This window comes from Halichoerus grypus, chromosome 5 (genome assembly GCF_964656455.1).
Source record: "Halichoerus grypus chromosome 5, mHalGry1.hap1.1, whole genome shotgun sequence".
NCBI lineage: Eukaryota > Metazoa > Chordata > Mammalia > Carnivora > Phocidae > Halichoerus > Halichoerus grypus.
This window is the reverse complement of record NC_135716.1, coordinates 84,684,646-84,700,392: the sequence shown is the minus strand read 5'-3', so window position 1 is coordinate 84,700,392 and position 15,747 is coordinate 84,684,646. Positions and strand designations below refer to the sequence as shown.

Here is a 15,747-nt window from a genome sequence, read left to right as displayed (position 1 = left end):
CGCTGGTGGGGGAGGCAAGTGCGAAAGCTGGGTACAGAAGGTCACCACAGGAGCCCCAGCAGAAGGCAGATACCCCGGAGCCTTTGAGCCTGTCCCTTGCTCCCTCACAAAGGCCAAAAGGGCACCTGGGAGGAAACAGGCCCTTCAGGAGGGGCGGAGTGGTGGGAGTGGGCCAGTGTCCTGTTCCCCCAGGGCTGTGAAGCAGCTTTTGCCCCAGGCCCCATCGAGGCCCGGGCAGGTGTGCAGAGAGGGCTGGGACCAGACGTGGGGAGAGGGGTGTGGTGCCCCTTCCTCTGGTGTCTCCAGACCTGTGAAGGAAGGAGACATGGGTGAAGCTGTGGGGAAGACACAGCCAGTGCAGGTCATAGGCCCTGCCAGGGAAGAGGTAGCTGGGCTGGCTGACGCAGGATAAGATGGGGCCGCCTGGGGAAGACAGGTCATCCGAAAGGCCTCAGTCCAGACGGAGCCCCCCAGCTGTTGGACAAGGGGCAATGATGGAGGAGACGGGAGGGAGAGGGCCCATGATATAAGAAACCAAAGGATATGCAGAAGGAGATATTCACACAGCCCGTGAGAGAAAAAAGGCTGGAAGATATGGTGACAGGGACTGGAGGGGACAAAGCAAAGGAGTGAGACAACAGGCAGGCAGGCAGAGATAGCTAAGAGAAAGGAGGAGAAGGGGCAGCAGACAGACAGACACCTGGAGGAAGAGCAAGGTGGCCAGGCTAGGACCTGGGGCTGGGCTTAGGGCTGCAGACTTGAGGGCTGAGACCCCCAGCCCCTAGAGAGTGCTCTCATTCCTTTTCAGAAAGGAACAAAGAAAGCAAGAGAGAAAGGCACAGAACACAGACCACAGTCACCAACCACTGTTGACCAAGCACATCCCGCGAGCTGCCCCCGGCCCTGACCCTGGGCTGAGGGGCGCTTCCCTCCGCGGCCCCCTCCCCAAATAACAAACAATCGGCTCCAAAGACAACACGCTCGTTCCATGCAACTTACAGGGGCCCGGAGCAGGGGTCCGGGGATGGGGGCTTCGGCCGACAATGAACACGGGCCCTGGGCTGGGGGGGCCCCCAGGGTGGGGGGAGTTAAGCAGCCAGGATTGGGGGGGAAAGGGGGAGAAACAGAAAATGTGGGTATTGTTCTTGGGTTGTGTTTTTTCAGGGGTTTGGTCCAAAGGAGATTAAACAAACACAAAAGTCACCAAAGCTCACAGCTCTGTGGCCATGAGGCTAGGGTGGTGCTGGCAATGGGGCGGAGGGGACCCATTTAGTGAAATTCAGGCAGTCCAGCAGTTTGGCCTTCTCCACCTAAATTGAAGCTTCTCCTGGGAGGCCTGAAGCTTGGACTTCCCCCAGTCTGTTTTGTGCACTCTCCACTGTCCCATGGGCCTATACTACATCAGAGTCCAGGGTCTATACTACCTGGAATCCAGGGCACTGAGGGTCTGATATCCCCACCTCTCAGGAGGATAGATATTCCAGGAGCCATGATTCTAGAACCCTCCAGTATCCTATACCAGCCCCCTTACTTCCCCAACTCTACTCCCCTAATTCCACTCTGACCCAAAGGAAAACCAAAAAGAGAGAGACACACAAACACATGGACACTGACCAGACAAACGAGACCAGATACTGAGGAAGACCTGGGGAGTGGACACAGATCTAGACAGACTTGGCTCTCTCTGGGGTCACAGTTTGTGTGTGTGCGTGTGTGTGTGTGTGCGTGCATGCGCACGCATGTGTATGTATATGTGTGTGTGTGAGAGAGAGAGAGAGAGAGAGAGAGAATGACTCGGGTGATTGAAACACAGCAGAAGGAAGGAGCTATACCAGATCCCTGCTTCGAGTGCCCAGAGTCAGGGGTGGGGGTGGGGTGGGCATCCCTGAGGCTGGGGGAACAGGGGGTGGGGGGGCAGTCCAAGTGAGGGCCCTGGCTTCAGTGTGAGGGAGCTTAAGAGGTCACAGGATGGGAACAGGACCCACCTGGGGGCCCTCAGTAGGGCCGGTTGGCATCCTTAGGCCGCTTTAGCTGGACTTTGAGGCGCTTCATGCCAATCTGGAAACCATTCATGGCCTGGATGGCAGCCTGCGCACTGGCCGGATTGTCGAAACTCACAAAGCCTGAGGTGAGAGGGGCATAAGGCCCAGCCCAACCCCACTTCACTTGCCTGTGCTGAGGGCCAGAACCTGCTCTTTGGTTCCCCAGCACCACCCTACTGCCTCCCGGGATCCTGAATGCCTGGCACACAGTAGGCATTCGATGGGTAGCTGCTGATGGATAGGTTGAGTTAATGAATGCAGTCCTGCCACTCACATGCACTAGGACATTCTTTCCAGCGCTCTTTAAAGGGCAGCCCCTTCCTCAGCCTGGATAACTCTGAAAACACCACTTCTGGCCCTTCATGACTTCTCAAGCAGGGAGGACAAGGCTCCTTCTCCCTTGAAGCAACTTTTAGACACAAAGCCAAAAGACTCCACTCCCTAAGCCTTCCTTTTGAAAACCAAACATCCCGTTCCTGAGCCTCTTCCAGACCTCATGGAGCATGAATTTGACCAGTGCTCAAGGAGAAAAGGTAAAGCTGCAGTTTTTGGAGGAAGAGCTGGGCCTGGACAGCAGCTGGTATGGGATGCCGAGGGTGTAAGAAAGGCTCTTTCCGACTCTTGGACAATCTGGATTTCAAAGTTTGGGCCCGCTGTGACCATAAATGCCTTCAAATGTCTCAAACCTTGTCCACAGGCAAAAATGTGCCGTATTTTATCTTTTGGATCATCATATTCTTACCAAAACACTTGCTCTGATTGGTGGCCCGGTCAACAAAGACTTTGGCTGAGATGACGTGGCCAAAGGGGACAAACATCTGGAGGATCTCTGAGTCCGTGAACTCCTGGGGCAGGTGGTAGATGAAGATGTTGCAGCCATCAGGGCCTGGGTGGTAGCAGAGACAGAGGAAGAGCCCAGTGATTGGGAAGCACTCAGGGGCAAGCGCCCCACGGAAAGCAGGCCCGGGGCAGACCCTCCCATCCCAGCCCCCAGCGTGCGGGCCAGGGCACCAGACACCTCATCCCCACTCGCTTTCTCCCCGCACATGGGGCCAGAGACAGGCTGCGAGCAGGCAACCGGGAGTCCCCAGCCCAGGGCAAGGGCACTCCTGTCCCGGAAGGCTCTGGGCTGGCAGGAGGGTGCCCAGGCCGCACCTTCCCGTTGCTGCGGCTGAGGCTGCGGCGGCTGCGGCTGCTGCTGGGGAGGAGGTGGGGGCTGCTGGGCGACCAGGGCGGGAGGCTGCGGGAACGCGGGCGCCACCAGGCTGTAGGCTGCTGGGTAGGCTGCTGGGGGGTGGAGAGCAGAGAGCTAGTGCGGGTCCCGAGACTCTCCCGGCCCCCAGGGCCCTCTGGCCAGCAGCCCGGGGTGGACAGGGATGGACAGGGCTGAGAGGGGTCAGAGAAGGAGCCGCCTTGAACTCTGGGTGCACTGCCCCTAACGTCAGGAAGCCTGAGGGGGTGGCTGGCAGGGCGGGGCGCCTGGCAGCCCAGCCTCGGTCCCACGCCGTCCCTCCCGTCCGGGGTGGCAGGGGGGGCCCTGGGCTCCTCACCTGTGTAGTGCTGCATCCCCGCGTAGGCCTGCTGCAGGGGGTCCACGGGGGCCGCGGGGCTCTGGGCTGGGGAGAGCAGCACCGACTGTGAGGGTGGGGCAGGACGCAGAGGAGAGGCCAGGCAGGTGGGGAGGACAGCCTCACAGGGCACGGGGTGTGACGGGAGAGCGCGCAAAGGCCCAGAGCCGCGGGGAGAGGGCAGAGCGTGGAGTCTGTGACTGGCTGTGCAAACCCTGGGCTTCTCTAAGCCTCAGCTTCCCTGGCTGAGAACGGGCAGGAGCATCCCTGCCCAAGGATGACAGAGCAGGAGAAAGCAGCTTATCACCCCGAGGCCTGGAGAGGGAAGGGGCGCCACGGCTGTCTGCGGGCAATGGCAGCGGCGGCTTTGATAGTTGCTGGGGAGAGAGGGGGGGCAGGCAGAGACCCCCACCTGGGTAGGGGTGAACCCCGTTGGGATAGAGAGCATCAGGGGCAGGCTGCCCGGTGGGCTGGGTGGGCACCGGGCTGTAGCCGTTGACGCCCAGGGCAGCAGGGATTGCCGAGACGGGCGTGGCAGCGATGGCAGGAGGGGTGCTGGTTCCTAGGGAGGAGAAAGCGACAGAGACAGAGCAGAGAAGCGGACACACACACACACACACACACACACACACGAATGCAGAGAACCAGTCAGCAAGTCTGCAGGCAGAAGGAAGGAAGCAGGCCACTCTCTCACCCCTGAGTCCCTTCCAGACCCTCTGGCTTCCCTGAGCAGTGCCCTGTGTCCCACCCCCCCACCCCCCCCTCCTACACCCCGGGCGGCAGCTCCTCTGACCTGTCCCATTCACACCCAGCCCAGCCCGCCTCGCCGGGGCCTTACCTGAGGATGGGGTGATGGGAGTGGCGATGAGGCCATTGGCATTGATGGCGGCCATGTGCTGCATCTGCACGGCAGCCATGGTGGCCATGGGGCTGAGGTAGGCACTGTGAGCCGCTACCAGGGCCGCCTGCTGCTGCATCAGCTGGGGGAAGGGGAAGAGAGGAGAGTGGGGCCAGGTCCCCTGTGCCCAGCCTGGTTCCCCTCCCAGCCCTGGGCCTTGGCACTGGAAGGGTGGGGACAGGTCCTGGAGGCCAGGAGGAGGCGGGGATGGGCCAGGCCCAGCACCCAGGGGTCAGTGCTCACGGCCTGGGTGTAGGCGCTGTAGGCTCCAAACTGCAGGGCGATGGGGCTGAACATGCCCAGCTGGGTAGCCACCTGCTGCATTCGGCGGAGACCTCGCTCCTTCTCCGTGTCAGCAAACTTCACCACCAGGCTGGATGAGGCACCCTGGGCAGGGGCCACGCGTGTGGTTAGAGGGACAGAGTCGGGATCTCTCCTCCCCAGAGCCCTCAGGGCCTGGCCTCAGTTCCACCCCTCCAGGCTTGGCCTCTTTGGGAGGGCAGCCATCGTAGTGCCTCTGTCAAACGGGAAGATTTTAATCCCAGCCTCCCCCTGTGCCAGGACGTGCAAGAGACTAGAAAAAGTTGAGAAACTCGAAGGCATGTGCTTGAAAAGGGAAAGGCCTACTGGGATCCAAAGGGCATCCCCGGCTTCTCTGTGAGGATTCTGAGCCGGAAATTATCACCCGGTTGGAAGGGCCACAGAGAATATTTAATCCCAGGCTGGTGGTGCCGGCTAGCCGCCCCAGCCCCGGCACCGTGACTCCTACCCCCGCACCCTAAACCTCACAGTGTGCTCAGAGGATGAAGCCTCAAGTTTTCATACTACCTTGCACTAAATAAAACCAAACCCAAGAACATTTGCAGAGAGTGTTGTAGAATCCTGGAATCTAGAATGCAGTTCTCTGTTCAGTGTTGCATCCTTTTGACCAAGTTTCTGCTAAATGCTTGCCCAGCCTCTGCTGAGGGAGCTTCAGAATCAGCTAGTTCCATCTGAGAACTCTGCCCTGCTGGAGAGCCCTCCATGAGTACAGTCGGCTGACCCACTGCTAATGTGCAGAGGGCACGTGCAGCCTCTAAGCAAGTGTTCTGATGCCCAGCCAGTGAGGGTGGGGGGTATGGGAAGGTGGGGGAAGAGACAGGAGATGGAGAGCCTGAGGGGTGGAGGAGGCCAGGGAGGAGGGCAAGGCATGCGGACTGGATGTGAGGGATAGGGATAGGGGCCAGAGGTGGGGAGATGTCATCTGAAATGTGAATGTGAGGGGGGCTCACCGGCAGGGTCCGGCTGCTGTGAAGGGTGTTGATGGCCGCCTGGGCCTCGGCGTGGGTCTGGAACTTCACAAAGGCGCAGCCTACAGCATCCAAGAGCAAGGAGGAAAGGGTGAGTGCTCACCCTCAAGGGCCCCCACTGTCCCCGTTGCCGGGAAGCCAGTGGGAGAGGAGCGGGAAGGCCAGAAGGGCCGGTTGGGGAAGGGGTAGCGACTGGGTACCTTTGCTGGTGCCGTCTGGCCCCCGGAGCACAGTGCACTCGTCTATGGTCCCAAAAGGCTCGAACATCTTCCTGACGTCCTCATCTGTCTGCTGCTTCCCTAGCATCCCCACAAAGAGCTTCCGGTCTTCTGGGGGGTAAGGCACAGGAGGAGCATGTTCAGGGCCCCCTGGCTGCTTTACCAACTCTATTCCCGCTTGGGACAGGCAGAAATCCTGCCCTTCACCTTCAGCAACTCCTTGGAGGTCCAGGCACTCCCCTCACCCTGGGACTAAGGCTTCTAACATATGATACCGGTGATGTTTGGGGAAATGGGGTACAGTTACATAGAGTGCTCAGTCCAGTTCCTGAAGGGCTTGCACTTTACTCTGGGCTTCAGTTTTGCCATCTCTACAATGGGCTGGATGACATCCCCTCTGACCACACTGACTTCAATCCCCACCTTGACCAGGAACCCTTTGGAATTCTCAGATTTTCTTCCTCAAGAGAGGCTGCCCCTCAGCTACTCCAAGCCCTGGGCCTGAGTCCAAAGTCCAAAGGTACAGCACCTACCTCCTCGGCTCTCGCTGTCGGCCGGCTTGACCTGGATCGGCCTGTTCATCTAAAAGGAGAGAAGAGAAGGCAACTGCTGGGGACCTCCTCTGAACCCCCAGGAGCCCTCCCCAGGCCGGGACCTGCAGAGAGGCTAGAGGGAGTAAACCCCAGGCCCTAAACTGCTGATGGGAAGGAAGGGATGGGCCTAATCTTGTGTAGGATTAGGACCCGAGGGGATTAGAGGCAGTGGAAGGTGAGGATGTAGAGGAGGATGCTCCTGGGGCCAGCTCCAGGCTCCGGTGAGGCCCCAGGTGACTTGGCCAGGGATAAGTGATGCCGGCTTTAGGGGGAGAATGGAACTTCCCATAGGACCTGGGTCCTGAGACAGAGCCCAGCCAAGGGGCTATTCAGCAAAAGCTGCCTCAATTTTGCAAAGTAGGCGCAACAGAGGCCACTCCAATAAGCAGCCCCAAGGAGGACTGTCGACCCAGGGATACCCCACAGATGCCCCGACTTCCTTCTGACCCCTAGAGGTGTGTCTGCTTCTCTATCTGCCCCCCTACACCCCTTGACCCCAGGGGGAAGGCACTCGGGCAGCACAAAGGGAGCAGATGCCCAGTCTCCGTGGTAACGGGAGAATGCGCGCCATGGCAACCGCCCACTCAGCCTGATTTATCCCTCCCGTCGCCCTGGCGACCGTGGTGACGTCATCACTTCTGCTGCTCCACACACCCGGCGAAGGAGTGTGGGGGGGTGAGAACAGGGTATGCTGGGGGTGGAGGATTTGGTGGGGACTGGGAGGTGGGGGAGGGGCCCAGGACAAGCTTCCTGATTCGCGCTGAGCAGGCTCTGCCGGGGCCACACTCTCCCTTCCTCTGCCTTCCTCCTCCAAATCAAATCCTTGGTGTCTCACAGCTGAGAGGGCTCCGAAGGAGGAACTGCTGTCCCGTGCTCTTTTGACATTCTCCCTGTACCCCGAAGTCCTCCAGAGCTCTCCCTTCTCTTCACTCCTGCAGCATCTCCCTTTGTTCAGTCTCCAGTGGAAATGCAGACACCCCCCAGTTCCACTCTCCACTTTCTTGTCTGGTGAGGGGACTTAGCAGTGACTTCTGCAGGTTGATTTCCTTAACTAGCGGGGAGCATCTTCGGAACTGGAGGGAGTGGAAGCACTCAGGATTTCGTGTCTGAAAATATTTTGCTATTGAGGGGGTATCCTAGCTCCAGTGACCAAAAATAGATATTAAACAAAAGAAACCATTTATCAACATTCTGAGGGGGGCTACGGGTATCCTCAGGCAAGGTACTGGACTGGGGGTCAGGAGACCCGGGTTCAGGGACTGGCCCTACCACTCACTAGCTGGGTGACCTTGGACAAGTCACTTCTCTCCTCAGGGCCTCAATGTTCTCATCTGTAAAATAGTGGGGCAGATCAGGCGATGGTGAGTCAGGTTACCCTCAGCTCTAGTGTTCCAGCTTTTGGGGATCTTGTGTGTCATCACTTCACACAGAGAAGTGCAGGATTGATAGTTGCCCCTTGCCCCTTCTCACACCAGACCCTCCCTGGTATCAGGCCATTCCAGTCAGTCTGACAGGACTCTGCTGGTGAGGTATCCCCAGCCCTGGATCAAACCTAAGCCCCACCTCAGCTGACACTCCTGTCCTGCCCCACCCCCATTTATGGATCCGAGAGCAGCTGGTTGGGGGGAGGTGGGTAACAGTCACCCAAATCCTCCAGCCAATCTGCTCCCAGCTTTATCCTCCACCAATCTGGGATTATCCCATGGAGGTTCAATCTCCTCAGGAGCTTGTGTGTGTGTGTGTGTGTGTGTGTGTGTGTGAGAGAGAGAGAGAGAGAGAGAGAGAGAGAGAGGTGTGTGCACGGGGTGGGGGTTAGCTGCCCAGAGCTCTCAGTCTTGCACCCTCCTCCTCTCTGTAATCAGGAGGTGCCCCACGGGCACCTCAGCCCCAGCCACACCCCCTACGGAAGAGGTAGAATCCGAATCAGGGTCTTTCCACAGCATCAGGGAATTCTTTACTTGACACTAACCCCTTCCCAAAATGCCCCTAGGGATTTGCGGTTCTAGTCGAGGGTGGGGAACCTGAGACCCAGAGAGAAAGGATGCCATTCCCTTGCTGCACGGGCTTCCAGGCACAAAAATAGCACCTCAATAAATATCCACAGCTGATAGGGATTCACACAAAGACACACGCAAGCACACAGGCCAAAGTGCAGACCACGCTGACAGAAGGCTCCCCTCGCTCCCCTACAGATAGACAGCCTCCCTCAGTGGCCCTCAGTGACCCAGGCCCAGGCTCTCCTTCTTGGCCTGGCGCTTCCTGTGGGAAGCTCGGTCTTTGTTAGCTCAGCTTGGGCACACCTGCCCCCTCCCTTGAGTCCAGCTGGGCCCTGTTTACCTGGCAACCCGGAGTCGGGCGCCTCTCTTCCCTAGCCACCATCAGCCAGATGATAAGCCCTCCCGAGGGCCTCCCAAAGAAGAAGAGGCTATTTATACTCCAAGTAGCACTCAGACCACTCCCCAACGACTTGGTCACTCATAAGGCCCTCATCCTTCTCACCAATAGCAAAGACCCCACTGCCAGGAAGAGCTTATATGTCCAGAAAATCTAATTCTCCTGGGGATAGAGGCCTGCTGCTCTCTCACCCCTGGCTCCGACTCCCTTCCACCCGGTGTCCCAGACCACACACGGGTCCTTTCCACGGGGCCAGAATTCACTGGCCCAACAGCAAGCCGACAGGGAGGGCCCACGTCCCCAGAGTGGGGTTTTGGCTCCCTCCCACCACCACCTCCAGGAGGCCACACCCTCTGGGCAGGGAGAATCCAGGGGCCTGTGGCTGAGCCCCTCCTGCGACCGATCAGGGGAGAGAAAAGGAAATGGGGCTTGACAGCCACAGGCCCAGCCTCCATTCTTCCTGTCTGCAGCCGAAGCATCACCCTAATGTGGTGGCACCTTGCAGATTCCGGGGTGACAGAGATGGGGAGAAAGGAGAGAGAGCTAAACACCCCCATGAAAAAAGAGCCTGTATTGGGGCACCTGGCTGGCTCAGTGGGTGGAGCATGTGACTCTTGATCTCGGGGTTGTGAGTTCGAGCCCCACGTTGGGTGTAGAGATTACTTAAAAATAAAATCTTAAAAAAAAAAAAATGCCTGTATTAGGAGGGTGTGGAGGGAGATTAGACAGCAGGAAGAACTTCCCACAGAGCTGGCACACTAAACAGCCGAGACTGTTTGAGGAAACAATGCTGCCAGGAAGGCAGGAGGCAGAGAAAAGACCTGGGGGATACAAAGGGTCAGGCAGAGCCTGGCCACAGACATCTGCTCCCCTAGACTGCCCTGATTTGCTCCCCCAAGCCCCTAGCACGTGGGTCCCCTTGGAGGATGGGACCCCCCCCATGTCCTATACTAGAGGCTCTGTCAGGCCAATCTGGATCCTGTCCCCTGAGGCAAAGGCCAAAGTGGAGGCCTCAGTGTCACCTGGGAGCTGGCTCAGGGGCAGGGCTAGACACTCATTAACCAGGTGCCCTTCTCCCTCACCTCCCACCCTGGGCCTGTTTGTTTCCAGGAAGGGGAGGCAGAGCCTTTCCACACCCGGACAGTTGGAGCCCTGCCTGAGCATGCAGGCAGCTGGAGGGGGCCGACCCAGGGCAGGTGCCCGGCTAGCGAGACAGAAAAAGACGAGACGTGGCGACGGAGATGAAAACTACTGATTTGTCAGGGGTCTCCACAGAGAAAAGGGAAGAAAGGAAAGTTGAGACGTGACGTGATGGAAACCAGGCTTCCCAGGGATGCGTGTGCCCACACCCACACAGCCAGGCTGGCGGGCGCACGCGCACACATGTGCACACGCACGCGCACACACAGGCTCCCTGGATCCCGAGCCTGCTCACACACACGCATGCACAGATCCTTAATTCCATGGGCCAGGGCTGTTCTGGCTGGCTTGCCACCAACTAGGACAAGACGGAGGGGTGAGAGCCAGGCGGGTGGCGGGCTTTGCTCTCCGGGCAATATTCAAGGGTTGAGGGCCACAGAGGGGGTGGGTCCTAGACCTCTGAAGGTTGGAAGCTGGGAGTGGGTGAAGTGGTTCTGATGTTCCTGGTTGCCCCTCCCTTTGCCCATCTGTTTTGTCTATCTCCCTCCCAGGAAGGGATGGAGAATCAGCGTTTTTCTCCATTCCCCACATGGGGGGAGGGCTAGAGGCTGTGACACGTGTGTCTCCAGCACCCAGGCTGTGCTCAGCAAATGTTTGCTGAAGGGATGGACGGGGTTAGCTCTCAGTCCTGGGGCTCAGGGGGTGGGAGACAACAGAAGCACAGAGACAGCGGAATAAAATGGCACATCCTTCCCCCCGCCCAGGCTGCCTGGATGGAGGCATCCTGAGATTCTCTATCCCTGCCAGCCCAGGCCTGGGGCAATCTGCAAGGCTGTCTCAGAAGAAGAGAAAAAGAGCTGACTTTTTCTGGAAAGAGGCCATGTCAGAGGGCACCCCTGCCGACCTGGGCACACTTTGGGGGTCAGGCCTGATCCTCCGCAATGATGTCTGCCCCTGCCTTTGCTTGCCCCCCAGCCCAGGCCCACCCAGGCCCTGCTCCACCCTGATGCCCAAAGCTCTTCCTAGAAGACACGAGGTGAGTCTGTCAGAGCTCAGAAGCCCGCACAGAGATGCTAGTCCAGCAGGCACCAGCTGTCCATGTCACAGCCAGACATCCCACCCTCAGAGCCACAAGAGTGCCTGGGTGCCTCCTGCTTACTTTGCCACACACTTGGTGTCCAGAGTCTGTCCCCACGCCTCCCAACCAGCTAAGTTCTCTCTCTACGTGTTGCCCCACGAGCAGGTTGCTCCTTACAAAGGTCACATTTGCTCTGCTAATCGCTGTCTTCCTTCTCTCCAGGTAGAAGAAATGAATGCATCTCTAGCAAGAAAGAGGGGTGTTAGAAGGAGAGGGGAGCTTCCTGGTGATGAGAGGAGGTAGAAAATGAGCTCCATGTCTCAGGAAGGTGGTGAGCCCCCTGCCCTTTCTAGGGCCCTTCTCAGCCCTCTGGCCCTACAAATATGGGACTCACCCCTGGAAGCGTCTTCTGTTCGTGCAGGGCGCTCTGGGCCTTCAGGGCTGAATCGCGGGCACAGTATGTCAGGAAGGCACATCCTGAGGAGGGGCAGGGGCAGAGAGACCGCGTGGGGGTGAGTCCCTGATCTCCCCTCCCTAAAAGGCTCCCCCCAACCATGAGACTGAGGACTGGGAGGCTTGTCTCTTCTTGCCACTTTCTGGCTGCTGAAGTGGGAAGGTATCTGAGAGGGGCCAGACATTTTGCCCCAGGGAGTCTCTGGGCTGCTGAACTCAGGGCAGAGACCCAGAGCCTGGGAGGTTTCTGTGGTGGTGGCATTGGGAGAGGGGACTGTTGGGAGAGGGGGCTTTGTGTGGGGGGAGAAGGGGCATGTGGTTGTCAGACAAGTGTGTGTGGTGTGGTTTCTCTCTTCCTTCACTGGCCTCTTTTCCCCTTCTCCTTTGCCTCTACCTCCCTCCATCTTGGTCCCCATCACCCCTCTCCTCTCCCATTTTCCCTATTTCCTCATCTCTCTCCAATTCCGCGGGAGGCAGGTGGAGGGTGGAGAGTGGGATAGAGGAGAAGGAAAGCGGAGAGCAGTTCACTGCAAGTCTCTAGGCCAGTGGAGGGGGAAGTAGTGGGCTCCCACCCCCATCCCCAGTGCCTGGAGCTCTCCAAGTCCTGACCGGGGCCTGACCCTGCTTACCAAGAGCGCACAGCCCTGGACAGGCCCAAGGAGTGTCGCTTGGCCAGGCTCTCTTAACTTCCCGCCCCCACACTTCCCAGATCTATACCAGTCTCTGTCCTCCACACCCTGCTTCTCAGGTCCCTTTCTTGGGTCCTGGATCTGCCCTGCCCAGGCCATGTCCACTCTTGCCAGGTTGACCCCCACCCCAATAGTGTCTGAGACTACTAAGATTCTCAGGCGCGCGCACACACACACACACACACACACACACACACACACACACACACACCCCTGCCAGGCTCCTTATCTCCCAAACCAGATCTCTTGGTCCTCCATCCTCCTTTGAGTTCATCCATGACACTACTCTCTCATCTCTAGGATCCACATCTCTGCATCTCCTCGACAACTCTTCCCCCAAAGAGGCTGTCTTTAGGCCTGCATCAGAGTCCCCTGGTCACCCTGGCTGTTCTCTTCCAGGTCCTCCATCCACTCCTTAGCCCCTGAACTCTTTCCTTCCACATCAGCCCTTTCCAGCCACTCCAGCCCTCCAGGCTGGCTTCCTCTCTTCCCAGCCTCCCCTCCCACCCCTGACACCTCTCCAGCCTGGCCTGACCCCTCACCCTTGTGCAGCCCGGTGTACTTGTCCTTGATGACAGTCAGCTCGAAGATCCGACCAAACTGTTCGAAGATGGGCTTCAGGTCCTTTTCCTCCAGATGCCTCGGGATCTGCCCCACAAACAGCTTGATGGCATCCGGCTCCTTCATTGGGGCGGCCCAGGAGGAGGGGCCGAGGGGAGCAGGGAGAAGCCCAAAGGCCAGGGGGAGCTGCCCAGCAAGGAGGCAAGTGGTGGGGGCCGGGGCCCAGCCGGGGCTGGCTTTCCCTTTGGCCCCCAACCACAGTGCTGAGGAGAGGGGCAGCTCTTCACACAAAGGAGGCCCAGGGAGTTGAGGACTAGGGGTCAGGGGTCTAGGCAGACACTGTCATGCCACCAGGGGGCATAGCCCAAACAAATGATCTCCCTCCCAGAGATTTGGCAAATATCCCAGGATGGGGGTCAGTGTGCTCAAGATCTGGAGGATTAGGGTGGTATCAGGGGTGCTGGGAACTGGGGGTTAAGAGCTGGAGTCGGGGAAAGGGCCTGAGGAGAAGGAGGTTTAGGGGTTAGGGGCCTGGTAGGTTGCCAGCAGCGTCGGGTGGGGGGGGCACTCCTGATGTGGGGCAGGTGGAGCTCTCGTTGGCTTTCCCGGGAGGACACCTCCCCTGTGGCTGATCCTTCTGCTGGGTCCGAAGATCCCTGATGCCAGATGCTTGATCTCTGATGGCGGCAGGGCTCCGGGGGTCCCTTCTGCCCTGCCGCCCCCCTTCAGGTCCTCCCCTCAGCCCCCCTCCCACCCCCACCCTGGTCCCCGGGCCTGGGCTGCTGCTGGCTGCTCCCGCTGCTGGGGCTGCCTGCTTTCCCGGTCACCTGGGTCCCGGAGCTCTGCTCTCCGGCCGCGCTCTCCTCAACAAAAACCTCCCCCCTCCACACCCCCCTCCCCACTCCCACCTCCTTTCCCCTGACATCAGTGATGTCAGTCTCAGGGGTGGAATACAAATTCTCTACCCTGGAGAGGGACGCACAATCCAGACAAGAGCCACGCCCTCTTTCTATCTCCTTCCTTCCTGACTCCCTTCCCACCCCCAGAAGAGCGGCTGGTCCTGTTGATAATAACCCTTCCCCCATCTTACTCCCCAATCACGAGTTGGGCAAGACACTAAGATGGAGAATTTATAGAGGAGCCCTAAGGTGGGGTCCATTGTTCCGGGGGCTGGAGCTGTCCCCGGTGCTGGAAGAGAAGACCCAGGAGAGGGGAGCAGGGGGGAGGAGGAGAGGGGAGCCGGCATCTGGGGAGACTGAGTGTGGGGAGTATAGGAAAGAATCCGGGGAAAAGAAAATGGCATAGGAACAGTTGGTCAGGTTGGGAGTGGGGGGAGGAGGGAGGTGTAGATGGGGTGGGAAATACATCTCAGAGCCTGGGGGAAAGGGCAGAAGGGTACCCAGAGAGGAAAGATGGAAAGGGGGGCGGGGTGAAATGAGCGCAGAGAGAGAGAACTGTGTATTTTCCAGAAAAGGATCCAAGAAAAACAATGTCTTGCTGGCATTTGCCAACGCCCCCTTCTCTCCCTCTGGGTGGTTTGTGTGTGTAAGTGCGTGGGCAGGGAGGCGGCGGTGGTGATGACTTCGAGAGTTATCGCTGTAAGCTCCTTGAAGACCAGGGCGCTGTTTAATTCAGCATTTTACTGTTTGGGGTCTAGCACAGTGTCTTGCTCATGCGTAGTTGCTAAACAATTATTTTTTGAATAAACAGTTGATGCAAAAGAACCTCTGACAAGAGCAGATCCCTGATTCCTTTGGGGTGGGGGAGAACCACAGCAGGCAAGCTCCGGCTCAGGGCAGAAGAAACCCAATTTCTTCTCCCTTTGCCCCCCTCTCCCAGTTAGGTTCCTTGAGTAGGACTCTCAAAGTGAATCAGGTAACATAAAGGGATGGGGGGAGTACATTTGGGGGCTATTACTCTCCTAGAAAACTCTTCTTCTATGGATGATCTGTTTCCCCCATAATCTCAAGGGAGCTTAATTCTTCCATGTGCTGGGCCCTCTCACACCACCCTTCAGTGCAGGGAGTACCTGCTGACATCAACTCTCCTGGACAGGGCAGTCCTTGCCTGCAGCCCTTGTGGAATGCCCTCTCTACTGTCATTTCCTTCTTCACCCCAGAGTGGGGCTGATGTCTCCATAGTGGCACTGGTGTCTCTGAAATACGAAATACGTCCCAACGGACGTCCCAACGTCCCAGCCGCCCCCATTCCTGAGCTATCACGGCAGGCAAGCTTCTCTTCAAGAAGGGAAGTAATAGTAAGGGTGCTTAGAAGACACTTACAGTGTCCCAGACATTGTTCCAAGTGCTTTATATTTACTAATTTGTTTAACCCTCAGCACCAGCCTATGATGTAGGTTCTACCATTACCTCCAAATAAAGATGAGGGAACCAGGGCACCAAGAGATAAAATGGCTTGCCTAACGTCACAGAGCTAGAAAGAGGCCTTAGTGAGGGTGGAGCCCAGGCAATCTGGCTCCTGAGTCCTGAGTTTAACCCCCACATCAAATGCTCCCCATGGGAATGGGAAGAGTTGTTAAGCCTGGCTTTTTTCCTCTTGTGTCTTCATTTGAGCCCTGTGTGAGAGATGACCTTCTTTCTACTGCTTGATTCTCTGTTGACCACCTTCCATCCTTCCTTAGCTTGGGTTTGTGTGTGTGTGTGTGTGTGTGTGTAAATATGATTACACTTCATCATATGGATGCCCAGGCCCTCCCATTTGGGGCCCTAAGATGGGCACGGAGGGGAGATGGTAGAGCACCCAGTACTGGGTGGTCAGAACACGGGATGGCAGTGCCAGGGAACCAAGAGTGCAAGCACATCTG

The 15,747-nt window shown here is 58.0% G+C and overlaps 1 protein-coding gene and 1 long non-coding RNA gene across 9 annotated transcripts; one reads left to right on the top strand and one right to left on the bottom strand.

Annotated features, from left to right (window-relative positions):
- Window positions 1–104: 104 nt before the first annotated feature.
- On the bottom strand, window positions 105–13,810 carry CELF3 (CUGBP Elav-like family member 3). Of its 8 annotated transcripts, XM_036118759.2 has the most exons (14): window positions 13,751–13,810; window positions 12,905–13,010; window positions 11,615–11,697; window positions 6,549–6,597; window positions 5,998–6,126; window positions 5,780–5,859; window positions 4,752–4,895; window positions 4,449–4,590; window positions 4,023–4,172; window positions 3,593–3,658; window positions 3,198–3,329; window positions 2,785–2,928; window positions 1,986–2,123; window positions 105–308 (listed from the first exon to the last, which is right to left on the bottom strand). In XM_036118759.2, exons 4-13 carry the CDS (start codon window positions 6,595–6,597, stop codon window positions 1,996–1,998), a joined length of 1,164 nt encoding a protein of 387 aa, XP_035974652.1. In that variant the 5' UTR covers window positions 11,615–11,697; window positions 12,905–13,010; window positions 13,751–13,810; the 3' UTR covers window positions 105–308; window positions 1,986–1,995. The 8 variants fall into 8 exon arrangements, with proteins under 8 accessions (XP_035974652.1, XP_035974646.1, XP_035974644.1 ...); XM_036118753.2 differs by lacking the exon at window positions 13,751–13,810 and having other exon boundaries at window positions 5,998–6,123; window positions 12,905–13,680; XM_036118751.2 differs by lacking the exon at window positions 13,751–13,810 and having other exon boundaries at window positions 12,905–13,679.
- Window positions 10,425–11,507, top strand: LOC144381868 (uncharacterized). Its single transcript, XR_013447918.1, has 3 exons — window positions 10,425–10,518; window positions 10,907–11,178; window positions 11,443–11,507. It is a non-coding gene; the product is annotated as an uncharacterized LOC144381868 (long non-coding RNA).
- Window positions 13,811–15,747: the final 1,937 nt, after the last annotated feature.

Coding starts and splice junctions, on each gene's coding strand:
- CELF3 (XM_036118751.2), bottom strand. CDS start 13,049: ATGAAGGAGCCGGATGCCATCAAGCTGTTTGTGGGGCAGATCCCGAGG. Junction 5,860..5,997: donor GCCAGACGGCACCAGCAAAG/GTACCCAGTCGC, acceptor TGGATGCTGTAG/GCTGCGCCTTTGTGAAGTTC. Junction 3,659..4,022: donor CGGGGTTCACCCCTACCCAG/GTGGGGGTCTCT, acceptor TGCTCTCCCCAG/CCCAGAGCCCCGCGGCCCCC.